The 22,744-nt window shown below is 42.1% G+C and overlaps 3 protein-coding genes across 8 annotated transcripts in view; all 3 read left to right on the top strand.

Annotated features, from left to right (window-relative positions):
- Nucleotides 1-1,229: 1,229 nt before the first annotated feature.
- On the top strand, nt 1,230-9,071 carry ptdss1a (phosphatidylserine synthase 1a). The gene is made up of 13 exons (XM_053431653.1): nt 1,230-1,594; nt 2,062-2,153; nt 2,528-2,572; nt 2,662-2,786; nt 2,888-3,046; nt 3,217-3,368; nt 3,666-3,807; nt 5,444-5,556; nt 5,731-5,796; nt 6,026-6,125; nt 6,321-6,389; nt 7,281-7,347; nt 7,472-9,071. The coding sequence occupies exons 1-13, from the start codon at nt 1,413-1,415 to the stop codon at nt 7,561-7,563; spliced, it is 1,404 nt and encodes a 467-aa protein (XP_053287628.1). The 5' UTR covers nt 1,230-1,412; the 3' UTR covers nt 7,564-9,071.
- Nucleotides 9,072-10,359: 1,288 nt separating this feature from the next.
- LOC128449793 (E3 ubiquitin-protein ligase NHLRC1) lies at nt 10,360-12,381 on the top strand. The gene has a single exon (XM_053433097.1). The coding sequence runs from the start codon at nt 10,512-10,514 to the stop codon at nt 11,775-11,777; it is 1,266 nt and encodes a 421-aa protein (XP_053289072.1). The 5' UTR covers nt 10,360-10,511; the 3' UTR covers nt 11,778-12,381.
- A 305-nt stretch (nt 12,382-12,686) lies between these two features.
- kif13a (kinesin family member 13A) overlaps nt 12,687-22,744 on the top strand; it is a 35,870-nt gene continuing 25,812 nt past the window's right edge. For all 6 annotated transcript variants that reach the window (XM_053432815.1, XM_053432817.1, XM_053432819.1 and 3 more), the window contains exons 1-2: nt 12,687-13,050; nt 13,230-13,320. In XM_053432815.1, the coding sequence (XP_053288790.1) occupies nt 12,996-13,050; nt 13,230-13,320 (146 nt within the window). In that variant the 5' untranslated portion in view covers nt 12,687-12,995. The remainder of the gene's footprint in view (nt 13,051-13,229; nt 13,321-22,744) is intronic.

Genomic DNA, 22,744 nt, shown 5'->3' with positions numbered 1-22,744 from the left:
ATTAGCTGTCATACATGCACTGTTGGCTGCCCTCAACCTATTGTCTTCTATATCGTCTGTCAGTGCCTGTCAGTGCTCGGCCCTAATTACAATATTGAAATATGTCACAATAATAATAATAATAATAACTTTGATTCATAATGCACCTTTTAAGGTACCAAAGTCCACTTTACAGAGTTAGATTAAATTAGAATACAAATTAAAAAAAGTAAAATAGAGTAGTTTCTATCTGACTGAAAACTTTGTCTCTACTCTGTGTTATTCTCTTTGAAACGCAGAGCAATGTCGCCCTCTGCAGCACAAACGTGGTAGTCACTCTAAATATTTGTTTGCTGTGGCCAACTTGCGAAGTTGATAGAATGTTATAAAATGCATAAATAATCTTAAAGGTGAAGTGGATGTAAAACACAACAAGCAACTCTGGGTTGCATGTTAACCATCGATGTGGATTAAAAACTTCTTCTTGTCAACATTTTAAGCTTTATAATGTATCTGGGATTGTATTGTCATCCTGAAGTTCTTGTAGAAGTATTCTATATTTCACTCACTGTTGAATTTACCAGACGCTGTGCGCTTTAGTATACTTCACTTTATATTTTATATTTAGATATGTGTACACATATATATTTAATGAGTTTGATCAGGAAAAGACAAAGAAGGATAAGATAACATAACATAACATAAGATAACATAACATAAGATAACATAACATAACATAAGATAACATAACATAACATAACATAACATAAAATAAAATAAAATAAAATAAAATATGATGACGTGAGATGAGATGAGAGGAAACAAGTTAAGAGAAGCCTTTATTAGTCCCCAGAGGGCACATTTATCGTGTAGCAGCAAAAGTGACAAAAATAAACAAATAATAAATAAATATGCAAAATAAACACAAAGAAATTACAAAATAGAGTAGGAATAATGCATAGAGTTTAAAAAGAATACAAACAGTTATATTTCACATTCACGGGCAATGGAATTGCAGACCCATAAATGAGGTAAACGTGAAATCCATGTAGACTATTTTTCGGGCAGGGCTGACTGTACAGTTTGACGAGATAATGTTAACTGGCTAAGTGTAAAAGTCTTTGTGTGGAGGTCACACACACACACAAACAAAAAAACAGTTCATGATGAAGGAGGTCATGTGGACTCTTCCGCGTTGCGACCCCTCCCAGAAAGCAAGTACACCAATCAAAACCAAGCGTGAAAAGCCCAGTGAGTGTGCTGCGCTCGCCCTGCACCGCTGTGACACTGCCGAGCTGCCTCCACCGCGCTCAGCTGGACATGTGATTCCCTGCGAGTTACTCTCCCTGCTTCCTGTGAGCTGCAGCGAACTGTCCGGGTCCAGGTGCCGCTGCCTCCTCTCCTCTCCTCTCCTCTACGGGCTGCCTCCTTCTATGGCGTCCATCTACAGCGGCTCCCACACCTTGAGCAAGCATGATGTGAACTACAGGATGCATTTCCGAATGATAAACGAGCAGCAGGTCGAGGATATCACCATCGAGTTCTTCTACAGGCCGCACACCATCACCCTGCTGACATGCACGGTGCTCAGTCTGATGTACTTCGCCTTCGCGAGGTAGGACGGTCACGCGGCTAGCGATGCTAGCCTGGTGGGGGTGTGGGGTGTTAGCACGATGAGCTAACAGCAGCAGTGATGCTCTGTGAGTCTCCGCTGGGTTGGATTGCAGGAAGCAGTGTTAAGCGGAGATAACGTCCTCACTCTTAACCTCGTTCACTTTCTCCTGCCATTCACATTCAACCTGAGCTGATACACAAAGCTGTGTATGTCATGTTATCCCAGTAGAGGAGCACTGCCTCCTCTGCTGGTGTTAGTTTCCACCATGCAACCAGCAGGAAAACCTTACATTTAAAGCGCATGTGAGCTTTACAGACCACATTTCCTCCTTTTTGAAATCTACTGTTATGTCTTTAGTTCGTTCCTATGTGAAACCTGAAGTAACGTGAGGCACAGTCACATCACTACCCCTGCCAAGGGAACAGAATAACTTCCACATTTGTGACTTGTGTTCACTCTTCCTGCAGAGATGATGGAAACACTGACAGTAACCTCTGGGTGGGGCTCATCCTGGTCACCTCCTTCTTCCTTGTCATCAGTGTTTTGGCCTTTCCAAACGGTTGGTAATAAATACAATAAAGAAAAAGCTATGGAGATATTGTTTTGTTTGGGCAGGTTAACTGGAGGTGCTTCCTTTTAGCAAAAGTTGCTTTTATAGACAGCTTTACATGAGTCAATATTGGTCTTTTTATGAGAGGAATAAAGTAAACAAAATGAAATGGACGGTTAAAGCTAAATTTGAATACGTGGGGGGAACTAGTGGTTGATTTGTTTTCTTCCCCACTATTGTTTGTATAGTTCTTACACAGGGATTGTAAACATCTAAACTTATTGTGGATAAAAGAAAAGCACAAGTGACATGTTGCAAATGGTTGATTTGTTTGTTGTATGTGTAACATGTGCTTATCTTTCACATCATGTTCCTCATTGTAGGCCCATTCACCAGGCCACACCCAGCGATATGGCGAATGGTTTTTGGTGAGTACTTGAGTCTCCGAGAACAAAAATCACTGTTGTTTTCCGACCCTTAAATTCCCCTCTTAATGTCATGTCCTTCTGCCGCCCAGGTCTGAGTGTCCTCTACTTCCTGTTCCTGGTTTTCATCATCTTCCTCAACTGGCAGCAGGTGAAACAGCTGATGTACTGGTTGGACCAAAACCTGCGCTACGCCAAGAGAGAAGCAGACGTAATGGTGAGTGGTTTCGGCATTAAGCAGAAAATGATTTTTAGATTGATCCGCTATCAGGGAATTGTTAATCACTGTAATGAGGCTTTGTGCGCTTCTCTCTGCAGGAATATGCTGTGAACTGCACTGACATCACCTGGGACAGAATCCTGAGCCATTTTGACATTTTTGCATTCAGCCATTTCTGGGGTTGGGGCATGAAGGCCCTGCTCATTCGAAGCTATGGCCTGTGCTGGACCATCAGTATTACCTGGGAGCTAACTGAGGTACAGAGGCACACATGTTGGCATCACTGTATCTCTGTCTGTAACTCCCTCTGTCTCTTTCCCTTAATGGAGACAATGATTTTATGAAAACATTATTAAAGGCTGATCAGTTAACAGGCTTCCAGACGTGACGTAGACTCTGATTCTGTTCTGTTCTCCTGTCTACGTAGCTGTTCTTCATGCATCTGCTGCCTAACTTTGCTGAGTGCTGGTGGGACCAGGTGATTCTGGACATTCTGCTGTGTAATGGAGGGGGCATCTGGCTTGGCATGACTGTGTGTCGCTTTTTGGAGATGAGGACCTACCACTGGGCCAGTATTAAGTACGTACATGCAGTCTGGAAATTAACTACAACTGTGTTAAGATTTTTATCCAGCTACTCAAACAAACTGTGCTGTACGGTTTTGAACATATTGGCAGATCCATGTTAAAATAAGTACAACATTAAATATTCATAAATTGTTGTTCTGTAATATGATCCCACTTGTTCATCAGGGGCGAATGGACTAAATGATTTAAGATGGTGGCATTACTTTCATCTGCCTTTGTCTACTGCACCAACATAATACTAAGTCTACCTGCATGCTTTTGAAATCCTTCTCTCGTGCTTTTCTTCCAGGGACATCCACACCACCACTGGGAAGATCAAACGAGCCGCGCTACAGTTCACCCCTGCAAGCTGGACCTACGTGCGCTGGCTGGACCCCAAGTCTTCACTGCAGCGAGTGATGGGCGTCTATCTCTTCATGATCATCTGGCAGGTGGGTCGCTGAGAAATCCTCTCTCGCCTTCTCACGGTGACTAAGTGCTGACTAGTCGGAGATCATCCGATATGCTCTGCGTGCTAAGTCGCGTTTATCTAATTGGCTTCCCCATTGTTGAAATCTAAAACCTCTGTCCTACAGAGAGCCATATAATGAATGAGTGTCCTACTGTCTACACGTTAACAGCTTATCCCATACGAGTAAAAGACAGGCTGGATTACTTGAGGGTACTTCATGGTAATGAGAAAACCATGGATGGAGAACTCGAGTAAGCTCCATTGCACTCCACTAGAGAGTCAGCTATGAGTGCCAACAACTCTAGCCGCTGGCTGCCATGTCGATGAAACTGGCGCTTCTCCCATTTCTGTATGGTGATGAAACAACATTGTAATTCTCTCTCCTCCTCAGAAAGATCCCAAATCTCTTGAGCCTTTAAAGAGTAATTACCAGTAGTAGAATTAACTGAAGAGAAGGGGACGGCTCTGTTCAGTGTGGTGACAGTTGAGCAGCTCTCTCCTCAGTTCAACCACACAGGCTTCGGGCCAATTGAGTGAATAGCACAGTTGCAAGTCTTCCTCTCATTATCTTCCATTGCGAACATGAATGAACAATGGTGTTGCCAATGTGTTACATCAAGTGTTACTTGCGTTGTAAGATAATCTTTTGTGTGCGAGTGTCCTAAACTCAACCCAAAGTGGATTCAACAAGATTGTTATACAATTGATATGCTGTGTATATAACTGGGGAAAGGTTTCATTATGAACACCATAAAACCAAACCAGTCTAACATTATTTTACTAGAAATTACATGCATGTGATCAAGAGAGGTCCGGATTTCATTTATATTGTTCAGCACCGTCTGTACAGTTTAACTACAGGCTGCACTGACAGAACTTTTCAATGCATCTGCTTATAATGTGTTTACTCACAGCATCCATTTCGACCTGTCAACCACATGTTTAACAAACAGCAACAACTTTAATGGCTGCATTCCTTGAAGGTGGGCCAGTTCCAGGGCACTTTGTGTCCAAGCCGCCTCGCTGGCACGGCTCGCTGGCCCATGTTAATGGTCCAGAGCCGTCATTAAAAGTTATTTCCACACCTGCACTTTGCTTCTATGACATCAACGTGTCTGTTGTGAAAGATGTCTGAGAATACATGAAAACTGCAAAGCAGGGCTCAGACTACAGGAGTTTTAAAAACCTAATAAATTTGGATATACGAAAGCAACACATAATGGAAAGAATCTTTACAATTCTTATATTCTTCTCTATAAACGTCAACATTCGCACACAACAGATCCAAGTTAGTCATCTGTCTTTATCTAGCTTAGCTTTAGTTTTATATGACGCAAGACAAAAAGTCCTTTTAAACAAGTCAAGAATCAGGAGGGGAAATAATGCTGATCTTTGGGTTGCTGGACCTCAGCCACACAATAAAACATATTTAATATTATTAATTGCATAAAAGTTTGATAAAAGATATGTAATAATTGAGTATGTCTTAATAGGCTAAAAAATTTAACTCTGAATGACAGTAATATCTCTTCTCCTGCCAATTATAAACTACACATTAAGTTTTTTCATAGCTTTTAAACATTATCTTCTCTCTGTTGTATTTTTTTTGTTCACAGCTAACCGAGTTGAACACATTCTTCCTGAAGCACATCTTTGTGTTTCCTGCGTGCCATGCTCTGAGCTGGTGTCGAATCTTGTTTGTCGGTATCATCACAGCTCCAACCGTCAGGTAGGAGCAGAGAACCGCTCCCTATAGAAACTGTTGATTTGACATTTTCTAAGATGAAGTATATTGATTCCAGCTTGTATCCAGTCCTTTGTTGTGACAGATTGAGAAAACTGTCAGTCAGTCAAACAGCAAGTGAAATGTGTTTACACTTACACTATTTGTTTTTCGCTTTAGGCAGTATTATGCGTACCTGACAGACACACAATGCAAGAGAGTTGGGACCCAGTGTTGGGTGTTTGGGTGAGTGAAACCTATTGTTTAAAAAAAGATATAGCCTTGACTACAGCTTTTTAAAGTAAGAACCCCACAATGAGTTGCACCCCCTGCATATTTGTGTCTGAACTGTAGTTCACTTGTGTATCCATACAGTTTGTTTTGAGCTTTTTTCCCCAGTTAATTTATAGTTTTCTGCAGATGAGTCCAAGGTTTCAGTTGTGTGTGTCTGATATGTCCTCCCTTCATTTCACAGGGCTATTGCTTTCCTGGAGGCCTTGGCCTGCATTAAGTTTGGACAGGACTTGTTTTCAAAAACACAGATCCTCTATGTGATCCTCTGGCTAGTGTGTTTGGTAAGTTCAGTGTTCCACATGTTTCTGAATCAGAGGGATTTCCTGCTGTCTTCTGTAGCTCATCTTTATGCTTTAATGCATCAAATCTTGAGCGTTAACTTTGTTACCAACACACTATCATTTTTGTTAGTTTGTGCTGTTAGTTATTGTCCACGAATCATTAACCAGCTTCTGTTATGGTTTATCTGTTTCCAGGCCTTCATTACATTCCTGTGCCTGTATGTAATGGTGTGGTATGCAGAAAATTATGGTCCAAGAGGAAAGGTATGTCTATATGTGTCTTTGGCCTTGTTAAGGCTATCATATACAGTAGGTGACATTATGTCCTGGGAAATGCTCATATGGAACTAGTCAATCCTTGTGTTTGTTTAAAACTCTGAAGGTTTACAGACATGCACCTGTGATCCTTTTTATGTAAATGGGAAAGCTATTTAACATGTTGTTCTCATGTCTGAATAAGCACCAATGTCTACCAAGCATTATAACTAGGAAAGATAGCTCTCTTCGTTTTTAAACTTGTGGTGCAGACTAAAAACAGACCAAATCAACAATTCCAATAATAATCAAACCAGCTGCTGCTCCACATATTTTCACTTTTATCCAAACCATGTCCATGGACAAATTGTAGATTTCCAGCAAACTCTTTCCAAACAGAATTAATGTGACCTTCAGCCAGTAGAAAGTTATTTGACCTTCATTTCATCAGGATGGTCCCATTGAGGTCGCTTCTGCTGTGGGGTCATAGTCAAGAGGGGCAGCAATGAAGTAAAAGAGAGTTTCAAATATAGATGCATGCAGAAAACACAGAACTTACATAGAAACATGAGAATCAGTGGCTAAAATGAATTATGGAACATTAAAGGCAATCATCTTTTTTAAGATAATGATTGTATGTCCGAATAAATAATAGCAGAACATTTAGCTACTGTAAGTTGAATTGACATCAAGCTGTTTCTTTAACAAAAAGCTCAAACCAGTGATCTAACGTGTGCCACGACTAAAGAGTCTGCTGGCTTTTCTCCTGAGGAATCTCAGACAATATTTACTCTGAGTCCCATTCCCTCACATGTTTGCTGGGCTCAGTTACTTTTTCTATGTTCCCTTTCAAGTTGATGGTATGTGTGTCATGTGTCTGAACCTCCTCTCGTCTCTCAGTGCTTCTCAGAATGCGACGACAGTAATTACACAGAATATGATGAACAGGTGTCAGAAGTATTTAAAGGTACAGTGTCTTTACTGTTCATTTAACAACCATATAAAAAAAGTGTCAGTCTGACACTGTAAATGCACAAAGTTCAGTTACATCTTTATATACTAAATATTATGCTATGGTATTTTTTTTTAAGGAGAGACGGAGTTGGATGAGGACATCCCTACAACCAGATGGAGAGGGAAGGGCTCAGAGACCAAATCCACCAACGGCCTGGACGGCCAGTAAGAGCCAGAAGGTGGCGGGTGACTCTTAAACTCACCCCGAGGAGCCAGGTGTGAAGGATCACGGGTTTGACCAGGGGGTGAAAGATATTACCACGCCCTGGTATTATTGAAGTCTAGAACCCACCCACCCCCCCACCTATTGTAGACCGAGTGGAGACGGGCGAGACTAAGTGGATGACCAGGTCCATGTAGTGTAATTAGGGGTGTTCCGAGGGTTGGGCTACAGAGAGGCACACTAAACCGTGTGCTGTAGTACTAAAAGCTCCTAAATCACTGATCACAGGTTTGTGTATTTGTGTGAGGAGAGTGAGAAACAGTGGATTTTTTGGTGTGTGAGAGAGAGAAAGAGGTGGCAATAAAAAGAGCCGATTCTAGATGTGACTGCATGCATCATAGTAGCTGATAAACTATAATTTTCAAACATTTATCCTACAATATATCAAATACATACAGTATATCAGTGATGGTTAATGTGCATTTGACTGGTTTATACACCAGCCTTAACTCCAGTATGTTGGGTCAACACATTTCAATGTTAAAAGCCATTTTGTTGAATTTATCCCATTAATTGGAGCCTTTATGTTTCTAGCACAGAAAGGCTAAAAGTCTTTTTTTATTAGTACCTGTCACAGATTGTCTATTCACATCCTAGGTGTTCACATTTACTTTGTGTTTTTTTTTTTATTTTGTACTTGAATGTGGACAGGATTTCGATGCAGGATGGCTTTAGCTTTGATCAGATCATCGTCTGAGTTTTGCATTCGACCTTGAACAAAGCTAAGCACACAGTTTAAGCACTTTTCAGAATGTTATCTTGGAGATACTGTACTGTTGGAATATTTTGTGAATCGTTTGTGACCTTGAGTCATTTATACTCTCGCTCTCTCCCTGTCCATCTGTGGCTGCTATATTTTCTCTTTTTTTTTCACTGTACTGAAAAAGGTGGGCAACTATTCAAAATTCCTGCATGTGTTGTCTGTCTCCTCCTGTTGTGTGCGGGTGCTTTGGTTCTACTGTCGACCTGCTTTTCATTGAATTTGTTGCATTTTCATAGCTCGGTCAAATTATTTCACTTTTTTTAGTAAGAAAATGTTTTGAATAGTCAACACATGGTTTTATCACACCACAAACCAGGATGCCAGTATTGTTCTTATGTCTTTCTCTGAACTTGTAACATTTTAATTCACACATTGTGCCTGTTTGCATGGTCTTTTTTTTTTATCTAAACTTTTCTGTTTCTATCGAGACTACACTTGGGATTTTTGTGTTCATTTCCACTGCCCATATTATAGCATCTCCGTGCAGATATATCCCTCATAGTCCTTGACAATCCAGACGTTGACCTCGGTGGAACGGACCATGCTACAGTAAATTATATAAATGGTACATTGTCTCTGGATTTCAAATGTAGTTTGCCAAAAAAAAAAAATCTGCTGAAAATGACTTGTGCTGTTCTTTTTCACTGTGAAACAATGAAACATATTAAAATATTTTACATCTCCTCTTAAATTGTTGCTGAGTTACTGTTGAAAAGATCGTCCCTAATTTTTATGTCTATGTATTATGTTGTGGGACTGATCTGTCCGCCCAGCCTCTTCTTGTGACTGCAATATCTCAAGACCCCCTGATTTCCTCAAATTTTGTGTACATTTTTCAGTTGAGGAAAACGCATAAGCACCTTCATTACATTTGACAAACATTTACTTGAACTTGGATGACCTGATTAGAATTTGGGGGTCAGAGGTCAAGGTCACTGTGAACTCACTAAACCTTATTTTGCCTCGTAAAGCTTTATCTAAAGAATTTACGATTCCAGGGATTTTTGTTTTATTTGGCACAAATGTTCACTTAGGCTCAAGGATTAACTGATTTCTTTTGGGTGGTCAAAAGGTCAAGGTCATAGTGGCCTCACAAGACATGTTTTTGGCCTCTTGAACATGACATCATGGAATTTCTTCAAATATTGACCAGTTACCACCTGTACTCACAGATTACCTGGTTAGGTTTAAGGGGTCAAAGGCCATTGTGACCTCATGAGTCTGACATTTGTTTTATGTAGTTTTAACTTAATTTGTCGCAGGAAACTTACAACTGCAGGGAGGTCATTCTTATTGGGTGTTTACACCTCACTTTCCACAGTAAAAGGTTTCTCACTCATTTAACCAATTCTTCATGAACTGGCTATCACGCCCACACAAGTAGGAGCCCCTATGTGCACTGAACAATAGGGAATCATGAATGACCTTGCTCGACCTTTAAAGAGCACCATGCTGCAGCGGAGCAGTGCCAGATTGGCTGACTCAAACGCTGCCCGGCTCGGATCAGATTTCACTACGTCTGCACACCCTGAAACTCAGAGACTGAAATAGCTTCATCATGCTGACCTACAGCAACCTGTATTTCAAGAGACACTTGATGTTCCCTTTGGAAAAAAGTCAGAACAAAACGTGAGGAGTAGTAGCAGTTTCCTGGAAGAAAGTCCTTGAAATGTCTGCATGTATCCCCTCACATTGAGTATTAAGACACACCGTGGCACTGTGTAACACATGTTGGAGATACTGGTTTTGAAACCTAGCCACATAGCTTTCTATTTTAATACTTCTTATGTTTAAAAAAAAAAAAAGGAATGCTGTCTGCTGACTGTGCTCTAAGGAGGCTGTCCTTTCAAAAATATAGGATCTGTAACCACTCAACCTCTCCAGCTTGTCTCGTGTCTGATTGGATTTCCAAAGGAGGGCAGTAGAGAGCCTCAGTGCTGTGCAAAAATGTCACGTGACTTTCTGGGCCTAAAGCTCAGGACATGAGTGTGTGTGCTTTATTCCCTCTCTGTTCGTCATTCGCTCCATTTCTCTTAAATTATCAGTCTTTTTTTTGTCTTTTAGTTTCCTAAACCTCTGGCCGCCTGCATCAGTGGAGTGATTGCTCTGTGACCTTGGAGGTATTTCAGTCATGGCTGTGAATCGTGGTCCCGGACGTCGTGGCAGCCTGAGTCCCGAGGGCATCCTGAGAGAGGCTCAGATCAATCTGCTGGAGTGCAAAGTCTGCTTCGAGAAGTTCTGCAGCCAGCAGAGAGAACGCAGACCACGGAACCTTTCCTGTGGCCATGTACTGTGTCTGGAATGCATCACAGCTCTGTCCCACCCTCTCCTGAGGAAGCTGGAGTGCCCGTTCTGTCGACAGCTGTGCAGTGTTGACAGCACCTCCCACTGCCAGGTTCTTTGTGACCTCCAGGAGCTGCTGTTGTCCTGGAGTCCCAGATCCTCTGCTCCTCGTCGCAGGGTGTCAGGGGGATTCAAGTCGCCTGCAGGACTGACATCCTCAGCCCTGCACCTCCACGCAGCTTTTGGTGGCTGGGGGACTCTCATCAACCCCACTGGGATAGCTGTTTTAGGGTCCTCCGGGACAATAGTGGTGGTCCATGATGGAGAGAAGAGGGTGGTGGTGTTTAGCCCACAGGGAAAACTGCTGAATAGTTTTGGGCGAAGAGGACAAGCCAGTGGAGAGCTCTGGTACCCAGTGGATGTGGCGGTGACTCCCTGTGGTTACGTGGTGGTGACTGATGCAGGGGACAAAGCTGTGAAGATTTTCACCTCCAGAGGGAACCACGTGTTGACGGTCAGGGATTCCTTCCAGGTGCCCTGGGGTGTGGGCACAGACGGCGATGGGCACCTCTTGGTCACAGACATCCAGGCAGGCGCGCTGTTCCATGTCAAAGTGGACTATACTCTAGGTGTTGTTCTGGAGCATCGTACGGCCATTTCTGAGCTCCAGCAGCCAAAAGCAGTGGCCTGCTGTCCAGTGACAGGGAACACTGCGGTGATGGAGCATGTAACCAACCACACGCCTCCACCAGTGAGGCAACAACACACGAGGCTGAAAGTGTTCAGCAAAGACTTCCACCTGCTCCATCAGACAGACACTTTCAGCCTGACTCTGCAGTCCACAGTGAGGCTGAACATGTCAGGTGTGGTGTTCGACGCAGATGGAGATGTGCTGGTGACTGACTGTGACCAGGGGATGGTTTGGAGTCTGGGGAAGCTGCAGAATGGCCCGGTCCTCACTCCTCTTGTGAGGGACCACCTGATCCGCCCAGTCGGCCTGGTGACACTGGACAACATGCTCATCATTCTGGACAGTGGAGAGCACGCAGTCAAGATTTATTCTGACAAATCTGACACTGGATCCACAACAAAGCTCATGTGTGAACAGGCCTAGAGTATGTCAAATGTAGCTTCACATTTAATTGTATTATTCAGTGATGAGGCAACAGCATTTCTAAATAAAAGCAAAGTTTTACGTTGAAAAAATCCTTTGTATTAAAAATGAAAAATGTGAATACTGGGTTCTATTGCCTGTGTCAAAGTAATGTTTGTGTCATGTTGTTATTGTTCCAGCTTTTAAAAAGTGCACCATGTACAGAATTTACATTAATTTCCCCAACAATATTATATTTCTATACCTGTATAATCTTGCAGATTTCTTGTGAAATACAGTTTCACCTTTCGTCCAGTCAAACAATCTGAAGAAAACTGAAATCACCTGAAAAATGCTCGTCATTGATGTCCACAAGGCAACAAAGGGTAGACAGATTCCATAATTTTAGGAAGGGTAAAATCTAAATATAGAGAATAAAGGGAAATAAAAATAAATAAATAAAGAAGCCAACACAAATATATACATTAAATCTAAAGAAACAGAAAAAAATACAAAAAAAAGGGAACTCCTGAGGTGCTGCAGAGAGAGATTGTCCTCTTTATAGACTGTTAATTAACCTCTAAATCTCTCTCTCTCTCTCTCTCTCTCTCTCTCTCTCTCTCTCTCTCTCTCTATCACAGTACCAAGAACCATGTGGAAAAGTTTGAGTGTGAGTGGAGCTGTGGGAAAGTGTTTTGTTTATGGAAAATAAATCATGTAAATATTTGTTGGTGTTTGTGTGTTAATGAGAAACCACAAGGATTAAATAAAGAGTGATAAAAAAAATCGAATATATGTCTGTCTCTCTCTCTCTCTCTCTCTCTCTCTCTCTCTCTCTCTATCTCTCTCTCTCTCTCTCTCTCTCTCTCCCCCCTCTCTCTCTCCCCCCTCTCTCTCTCCCCCCCACCCTCTCTCTCCCGGTCAGAGCAGCAGCCGCAGCAGCAGCAACAGTCGAGCTCCCAGCGGAGGAAGATGGCGGTGGAGATGCTGCCTGAGCCCGGAGCAGGATACTGGATCTGTACGAGAGGCACACCCGGGCTGGATTTAACGGCAGATAAATGAACATGTTCCGGTGTCTCCTCCCCGGGCTCTGGACTCTTTTCGGGGCCATCTGAGTAGAGTCTGCTGCCCTGGTTTTCCGGCTCAAACCCGGGTTTCTTGTCGGGGGGATTCACGGACGAGACTCTCGGTGGCTCGCAGACAGGCAGACAGGGTGGGAGTGAAGAAAGTGCACGTAAAATGTCGGATACCAAGGTAAAAGTTGCGGTGAGAGTCCGGCCCATGAACCGCAGGGGTGAGTGTTCACACGACGCTTCTTCCACCATTAAAAACACTTTTCATTCCTTTCTCCGTTAGCTGCGTTGAGCCCGAGCTGCGTCTGGAGCCACTGTGTGGTTTCACAGGCACAGATTGGACTTTTTCACACCCCCGCGCTCTGCTCTTACTTTTCCCCCAACAAACTTCTCTCTGCAGAAATTGAGCTGAACACAAAATGTGTCGTGGACATGGAGGACAACCAAACTGTTCTTCACCCACCAGCCTCCAATGCAAAAGGAGAGAACAGGTAAACAAAGCTGAAACTCTGCCCGCAGCCCGATGAATGCTAACATGTCAGAAACACACTGTTTTGAGTGAGAGCACCGCAGCTCAGTCATCTCGAATGAAAAGTACTCTCTCATGACCTTATTGTCCCACCCTGGTTGTTATACACTTGCAATAACAAGCAGTGATAACATGTATCTGTTTATTCACTTTCCTCCTGGTGAATGAACTCATCTTCAATAAACCGCTAGGGCCAAAACTTATATCAAGATCAATAATATGTATTTATATATTTATTCTTATTAGTCTGTATCCATAATTATCACAATAGATGTCACATCATTATTTTTAATTTGTTTAAAGACTAATATTTGCTCCAGGGGTCTTAATGAGCAGAACATGACAACACATTTTACAAATTTGAGGTAGATCAATGACGTTTACATCTGCTCACTTTGTTTGCACAATGCTTAAGCAGCATATATATATATGTAATGGACTTTTCTGATATTGCGATAATTATTGATTTGGTTCAATCGCCTTGTTTAAACACATGCCCCTAACACAATGATGAAACCTATAGGGAGGGGCCATGTGGCCGAATATGATATCAAGATCAATATTTTCACCTCAGTCCACATCAATAGCTTTCATGACAAATGTCCCATTATTATTCAAATAGTTTAAATACTGATCTTTGACCCTGAGTGAAGGTTTAAACTTTTCCTTATGGACAGAGAAAGACAAACCCTTGCAAAACAGACAATGAATGAGGTTTTTATTGGACTTTTTCTGTACTGCTATTCATGAAAATAATATCGTGATAATTATTGATATTGTTTTATCGCTCAGGCCTATAAGTAGACTGTCACTTGAATTCAAACCGAACCCTTTCTCCAGTAAACACATGCAGTGGACACAAAGGAACTGGACGTGGTATCCGCTGCTCACCTGCCTGCCACATGATATTCTGTAATGTAATTCATGTGAACTTTCTACCACTACGTTATAGTGAGCGTTATAGTAATAGAAACAGTGCTCTGCATATTTTGGGTATCAGATGTTGAGTTTCAAGAGGCGGCTGAGCCTGGCCGACACACCAAGACGCCTCCTAGACAGGACAGATTAATGTGGAGCCTCGGGGTATTTACCGTAAATCTCCCGCAGTCAGAGCTCACTTGAATAATGTAGCGTTCCAAGTGGAGTAGGACCACACCACGGCTGTTTTTAATAGGAAAGGATGCTGCTCACTTCATTGTGGCACACACAAAGTTGGAGAAAAAAGCATCCTCTCAATGTTTGTACTGTCTGGCCTGCACACAGTGAGCTGCGGTCTCTGCCGGTCTGTGACATGCTGACATGCTTTCCAACTGCAACAGAGGGGGATGTCTGGAGTCCCACAACATGCAGGCTAATGACGGCTGCATGCTTGTGAAGTCATTCTTCAAAATGCCAGGCCTGTTAGCAACTGTCAGAGATCAGTTTCCCCCATCCATCGTATACTTGAGGCAGTTTTCTACATTTTCGCGCTTGGTTTGTTTGCTCTCCTCTGGTGTTGGTATCACACATGATTAGACAGCTGACCTCATTATCCACAAGAGCAAATCACTGTAAAAGAATGCTCATCTAGGGGAAAACCACAAATCCACTTGTTTTATATTTTTCATTTATCATTCAGAATGTCCTTTCTGGTGAATTCAAGTGAACAAACAACTCCTCGGGGTGCAGCACAAGTCCACATTGTGTCTGCTGAAAATTAATTCGCAGTAAATGGAGCAGCTAGCCACCGTCAAGGCTTTTTCCCATGCCCCCGATCCAGACCTGTTAAAGAGTAACACTTTCTCTGCTGTTTCAGTATAAAACGGTATCGAGCTCACTCCCCCGGCAACTCTGGTCCGTGCATTCACCTGCATTTAGGGTTATTATAGGAACAGAAATTGCCACACAATGGCGGCGTTCCTGGCAATTAAACAAGTCGCGCTCATTGCTAACATATGTGGATACAGGATACAGGACAACACAACAAAACACTGTTGTGGGTGGGAGGTCAGAGGAACAACAACGCTGCCGTGTTGTTGAGTGAGATACAAACATATTTCTCATTTTTTATACAGCAGAAGTTTCCATATCAGATGTAGATATCACGTCTGTCGTGCAAAGGATTCCCGTCGTGGACTAAAGTACATCAAGTAACTTTGCAGTGACCTTATTTTTACTATGTCAGATTTCTTTTCTGTAGTGTAGTCCAGGCACATAATTACTTGTTAACCTTTCAGTGCTGTGTGTGTTTTGGGTCTCTGTGTTTAGACTGCCATGGTTTTCTGCAACCATATAATTTTCCTCTCGGCTGCTTGCGGAGCCACAAGAGGGGATACCCTGAAAGTCTCTGCCTTATTTTGAAGGCACCTGTTCCTGTGTGTTGGAAATGTGTCAGATTTAGTGGGTATTAACGGGCCAAATATGGCTGCGGGGGCCTAGATCCTGGGAACCGTTCGCTTCTCTCTCATGAGAATGCTCAGGCACATCCTCAGAAGGGGAACAGTAATACATGTTTTTGTGTAGACACGTGAAATTAACAGAAATCCTGTTAATTTCTAAGGCTGTAGATTTTAAAATACAGGATAGTTAAGTTCTAAGCAATCTTGTTTTTAAACCTGATAGTTTTCCTCGATGACAAAAAATAGTTAAAATGCCTTCAGTCGTGAAATGTACAGAAATTAGTCTCTAGTGAGGGGAATTGAACCAGTACCTTGTTGGTAATCATTAATTAATTGGCTATATTTCCCTTGGGATCAATAAAGGATCTATCTAAGAACTTTCCAGGTCGCTGTGTGTTGATCAGGTTTGGCTCAGACCACACAGCACAAAAACATGTAAGTCACGTAAAGAATTTGAGGAAATATAATGGATTTTCTTCTGGCTAAGCCTCATTCTTTGCGCCGCCGAGCATTAAAGCGACACTCGTGATCCACCCCCCCACCCCCCACAACCCCATCACCCCTGGCTCCTATTTTCCCTGAGAAATGAACTATAATCTTGGCGGTGGGCAAAATGAAACATGGATTTTGACTCCAGGGCGACAGGTTTAAGTTTCCCGAGGTTCGTCTTTCATCTGCCTGTTAAGCTTGCACGAATGGCATATTTGAAACGGGAATCTGGGAAAGTGGTTTTGTTTTCACGCGCCCGTCTGCTCTCCTCTGGGGTTTAGACACAATGAAGGTGGGGGTGGAGAGGGCAGGAGAAATACCTGAGGCTGCTGTCTGCACAGGGGATGAGCCTTTGAGCATCGTGACAAGAAAATTCCCTGCGACTCACACAATGGGGCCATATTACATCTATCATGTCCCAGCCTGTCCTTCAACGTGTAACATTTGAATAGAGGGCCAGCGAGTCTTACCATATCTTACTCATGCAAACCTTCTATATTTCTATCAAGTCATTGGCAAAGTCCAAAGCTGATAACAATTAGCGGTGTAGAGTGATACACTGGAGTCTGGTTTGTGACGAGGAGGGTGCTTATCTTTCCTCTTTTTTTAATTGTAGCTCTACTATCAACTAAATATTTGTCTTTGTACAGATGAAAACATCCCTTTAATGTTCTCCCCTCCATGCTCCTGTAGCTCTGCCAGTCCAGCGTTTCAAGACGATCAGTGGAAGCTTGCCTCTGTGTAATGCTGTCTGTAACCAAGCTTGTAATTTCCACCCTAATCTCGTTCTTATCACTAATGGCTACAGAAGCTCAATTGGGTTTATCTCCACTGGACTGTGTTATCTGCAGGCTGAGGAGAGGAGCTTCCTCCAACAGGAGCCTGCTCCATGCACTCCACTTCCCATCTTGGAACGACTTTAATGAAATGTTTTTTTGTAACATCTCAGCTGAGGTCTTCCATGTGTATCATCTCACAAACTAAATGGTCAAATAGAATGGCCCACAGTAGAGTGCGTACCTCGCCAAGGCCCAGCAGTGTCCTCAATTCAATGAAGCTCCATCAAATTGCACATACTTACAGAAGGAACTCTTGAAATGTTAAAGAAAGAAATAAAATAATTTCTTGAATTCAAGAAATGATTTTGACGCAGACCCCAGGATCTGCATCCAAATTGAATAGGTTCTTCCCTGACATATATATTACACCATTCTTTTAGTTTTCACGTAATCTTCCTTACAACCAAGCAAACCAACAAACAAACAGCCAGGGTTGTAAATATTACCTCCCTGGCGGAGGTCAAAAAATATATTTAAATTGTTTTTAAGTTTTTGTTCAGCATGTTAGGAAATGCATGATTGCTTTTTGTTTTGGAATACGATGTGAAGATTGATATCTCTGGCCTATTTAGCAACAACAGGTTCTCCCAGCGCAGCACAGAGACTGGAAGCAGAGGAAATACTGTAGCTCACTCTGTTCAGCTGTAACAAAATTCACATACTGGCGCCTGAAGCACTCACTAACTTACACATTTTATCTCAGTTGTTTAATCTGTACAAAAGCTGAAGCGTAATAACTGCAATTTGCAGTTTACGAGTGGTTATGTGCCAGACTCTTACTTGGCTGTAACTTTCTGGAGTTCCTGCTGGTTGCCTGGCAACCCTGCCAAGAAATAGTTGGGCACATAACCCCTCGTAAAAAACAGTCAAGTTTTCAACTCAGTTTCTGTTAAAAAAAAACCAATATGATGTGTTTATTTAGTTTAAGGGGATTTTACCGTACCTTAACACAAAGCCAGGTTAGCTGTTTCCCTGTTTGGCTTCATATTTACCGAATAGATTTGAGTTGATTCAATCTTCTCATCTAAGAGACTGAGCACATTTCCCCAAATTTGGTTGCATTGGTCTCAACATTCTTCCTCTGGTGACTGCCAGAGACAACTCAATGTAGCCAACATATGTTTTGCTAAAGCCAGTACTTTGGATAAAGAGGTGTTCAAAAAACAAACTTTTTAATAAAGGTGGTGAGTACACACGAGAGTGTACCGTGCTGTTGACGTTTTGAAGCATGGGTACTTTTTCTCCCAGGTCACACACGACCTCTTGACATCATGCTTTCCAAAACTTCCAGAACAAGCCTTTACAAAATGACAATACTGCCTTGTCCAATGGCTGCCCTCAGGAATGTTCCCATTGTCTCTCCATTTTGCTCCCTATGTGCCAATAATCAACCTTTCCATTCAGTAAGTTCTTGTTCTCAGAGGTAGTTGGCTGAAAACACACACAATGAGCCCAACTCTTAACTTTGAGACTTAATTCCGGCATGCTACTTCGAGAAAAAGGGTTTTAGTGTGCTGCTGATAAAAAGGAGTGCACTCCCAAATGGACCGTTCCCTGTTTGTTTTGAGGGTGGGACATTGTTTACATCTCGGTGCGGAATTGAGAAAAGATGGCGTCTTTGTCGAGCCTGCGCCTCATTAATCTCAGATGTGGCTTCTCATTCAGAGTGGAGCATATGTAAAAATCCACACTCGGGCATTTCTTCCAGAGCAATTCTGGTTTCCCTTCTTGCATGATTCCCTCTGATGAGGCCTTTTTGAAGTTCTGAAGCAGGCTGGTTGTGTTTACAAGAATGTCATGTCATCGTGAGATGGGTTTTAATGTGGACTCACTTTCTGTCGGATTCCAGTGACATTAAATAAAGCTTTGGAAAGAAAAGGTGTGTTCATATAGAAAGCAAATTATGCTCATTAGATTTCATTATTTTCAAGCATACAATTACTGTATAAAGATGTTGGACACACTTCCCTGTGTAATTAATTATGTTTGTATTATATTTTGCTCTTCACGAGCATGCGTCCTCTTGCTTTTGTTGTCGATTGTCCTTAGTAGCCACATGCCAAATCCATTCAGTTAAGTGACGTCTAGTAAGCAGACAGGGTCAAAGGAGGTGTGTCCTTGTAGTAAATGTGTCACTTCATCTCCCCCTGGGGAAGAAAACTTTATATATTGAACAAATTGATGAACTTCACTTATATCTGGCTTGTTTGTAGCCTTTGATAAGTAGCCACATAGAGGGAGTTGGGAGCAAGTGGTCGGTATCCCTCTCTGTGTTTCAGCTCACACAACCCCGCTGCACCCCCGGCTCGTCACACAGCGGTGTCAGAAATGCCGGAGAGGATTAGATTAGACCCTGCCTGCATCATATGTTGTGTTGTGAACATTTGTTGTGGAAACTCAGAGGTCCCACACAGACGTCGTTGTGAGCATCATGTGCGCCACTGATGGCAGGGCTGTTCATTAAGGCTGTTTTGGAGATCCAGAGTTTTGGCTTCCATATCGGAACTTTGACTCATGAGGTTCAGAGGTTGTCTCGCTTCCATGTTTACCAGCGTTGCTCAGCGACTGCTGTTGCCAAGATACTGAAAAGTTCTGGAGTTATGTTGATGATCTAACGAGTGATGTCCCTCAGCCCCACCAAATATTTATTATGGAGCTAATTTTAGCATTTAGAACAATGATCCATGGACACATCACTTTCAGACATAAATGGTCAAAACTCTTGCAGTGGGGGAATTTGTCTAATTACATTTACTCTAGTATTGCACTTGTACAGTTACATAATAATATTTTTTATTCCCAGTCTGCCGTTTTATACTATTTAATGTTTCTACTCCACTTCAGTTCCATGTTAAATATATATTTTTAAATGAAATCACTTGGGGTCATAACCCCTGGTTTCATTAGATATTTCATATGATCCCAAATAAACATTAGATTAGATAAATGTTATAGAAGTAGTATTTTGTATAACTTTTTTTATTCTCTCTTGTCCCATTAATCATCTCATGACCTCTCAGATTCATTTTTGACGTTTGCAGGACTCCTAGGGAACCATTGTATTAAACTATCTAACTGTATATAAAGTAGTTTAAATTAACCACACTTGACTACTTTTTCTTTTAATACTTAAGGTAAATTTAGCCTAGCCTGGAAATCAGACCAATCAGCACGCGCATATTCAGGGTCATTTGATGCCAGGCTGAATTTAGCTGGTAATAATTCTGCAGGCTTTATATATAGAAAAGTAGATATGAGGTGGTAAAGGTTATTTTTACATTCTTTTACTAATCTAAATGATCTGAATACTTCTTCCAGCACGGCTGAGTGATAAAGCTGTTAGTAGAGTTAGCTGTCTATGTAGCTTGGCCCAGTCAGATCTGTTTCTTTCATCAGTGCAGGTTCTGAATGTCCTGCATGTAAACCTCTGACTTCACCCACTTGCAATGTTTACTCGTGGATCATTGATGCTAATAAAAGCCTGGTCAGTGCCTCATTGGAATCATCTTAAGCGTAATTTGTCGGACAGGAGAACCTCCCCAAAAAACATTGCTTGGAATTCTCCTGCTCTCCTCCTGCGTGTGTCTGTCTGTGCAGCAGGGTGACCTCTGCTTCGAGTGGGTGGGGACAGGCATGTCCTGTTCTAAACATACTGGAAGACCATCTGAAATGTTAGCTCGCAGCCTGCAGCAGCACCGTGCACTGTAACCTAACACTTGCGCACACACTTGCACACACAGATCTCAGGACGTTGTGTTTGGCTATAGAGATTGTTGAATTGTGATTGTCTGAAGCATATCAACAGCCAAATAGGGTAAAGAGTCAGATGTGGGGTTAAATGGAGGCAAATATTTAGCAGCAGATCAAGAAGAGGAATTCAAATCTATTGGGGGAGGGTTGGTGTGCCAGAAAAAAACATGTTTGTAAGTGTGTATGTGCCCAGGAGACATGCAGGGGGTGAATGTCATCTCACTGGAGGGTGGACCTCATCCATGTGATGTACATATTCCATTTGAGCTGCAGGATTATATCATCTGAGACTTGCAAAGCCTGCTAAATCACACGCTCTGTCTCTCGTGCCATAGCAAGTGCTGCAGCATGAGCATTTCTAGATTTGGATTTATTTGTTGTGATCGTGATATAAAACACTTTCTGGGGTCATTTCGGAGCATATACATGCTTATATTATCCCTAGCAGCTAACTCGAGTCAGTTGAAGGGAAATCCAATTAGATTAAGTAATATAAAAAATGCTGTTGAAGTTTCTATTTGGCTGATATTTCTCTGAGCGTAGGCATGCAGTTTAATATTTTAAATTGTAGAGGGATCATTCTGGATGGGGGATACCGTAGATTAATCTGGTGGGTTGCCTACTGGGATAGAAGAGTGGAGTTTTTACTGGAATAATAACCCAGTGGCCTTAATCTTGCTCCAAATCCACAGGGGGGGTTTCCACTTCTCTCTTTCCCACTCTATATAGTTTCCTTATTGGCACTGGCACATTCATGGATCTGCTAGAAAGCTCAGGAAGATGCCATGATTTCACAGCCTACAGTCATACAGCCGACTTTATCTGTGCCGCCTCAACCAAAAAATATTGAAAAGCAGATACAGCTATTATTAGATATTTCTTACTTAAAGTGTTCAGGAAATCCTCTAATCTGCCGCCTGCGACACATGATCAGTAGCGAGGGGGAGAATCATAGTAGTACATGAGGCCAATTTTCCATCTTCAGCCAAGTTGAAATCATTCATGAGTTATTTGGCATCAGGTAGCTGGAGGCAGGGGAGGCTGAGCGTGCCGTTTGGAGACACACACATTAAATGACACAAACACACACACACTCCCAGCCGCCAATTGGACACAGAGACCTCAGCCTGGCCCTGCTGGGGCTACAGTGTCCCCCTGCATCAGCCTCGGAGGAGGGAATAATCTAATGCTATCTGGCACTTCTGTGGCGTACATGTATGTCACACATTTGTTCCGCACAACCACAACAAAGGCTTTAATACCCCCTCAAGCACTTACTTGACATGGTGAATATTAAGCAATTGGCCTGTGGGCTTGGTGCTTGAGTCAGGTTTTTTACTGTACAACAGCTTTTATTAAGAGTGTTCTTGTATAATTACCTGGTATTTTTTCATCATCAGTGAATAAAAAAAGCAAAATATATAAGATAGCCACTATTGGCCTGTAAGAGAGCTGGACTAGTGCACATTTCCATGGACGGTTGATTAGAGACGTATTACATCCTGTACACGGCTGCTATCACCAGGCAGATGGTCTAAGGGGCCATCCTTCCAAACCAACCGGGCACACCGAGCTTCGGTCCACTAGTATTGCACTGCTAAATAAGCTTGGAAAGGAAAACAAATGAACCTCAGTGTGTGATAAAACAGAACTATAATATTATATAATGTAAAGTTATTTAATTTAGTCTGTGATTATGTTGAGTTTCCTCATTGTGGTGGATGGTGTTGTGTGTGTGATTGTAGTCTTGTATTTTGTATCCCTGTCTGTGTCTATGTCTATGTCAAGGCCAGTATTTATTAAATACATCAGAATTATGTCTGACTGTAAGTCATCATGTATATCCAAATTAATCAGGTTTGATATTATGACACTGATGCAGAAAAAAATATATTTCGTCTTTCAAATTAACAGAATTTATAATCATATC

Source organism: Pleuronectes platessa, chromosome 10 (assembly GCF_947347685.1).
Source record: "Pleuronectes platessa chromosome 10, fPlePla1.1, whole genome shotgun sequence".
In the NCBI taxonomy this organism is placed as follows: Eukaryota; Metazoa; Chordata; class Actinopteri; order Pleuronectiformes; family Pleuronectidae; genus Pleuronectes; species Pleuronectes platessa.
This window is presented reverse-complemented; position numbering and strand designations above follow the sequence as displayed.

Coding starts and splice junctions, on each gene's coding strand:
- ptdss1a (XM_053431653.1), top strand. CDS start 1,413: ATGGCGTCCATCTACAGCGGCTCCCACACCTTGAGCAAGCATGATGTG. Junction 3,369..3,665: donor TACCACTGGGCCAGTATTAA/GTACGTACATGC, acceptor CTTTTCTTCCAG/GGACATCCACACCACCACTG. Junction 6,390..7,280: donor ATTATGGTCCAAGAGGAAAG/GTATGTCTATAT, acceptor CTCGTCTCTCAG/TGCTTCTCAGAATGCGACGA.
- LOC128449793 (XM_053433097.1), top strand. CDS start 10,512: ATGGCTGTGAATCGTGGTCCCGGACGTCGTGGCAGCCTGAGTCCCGAG.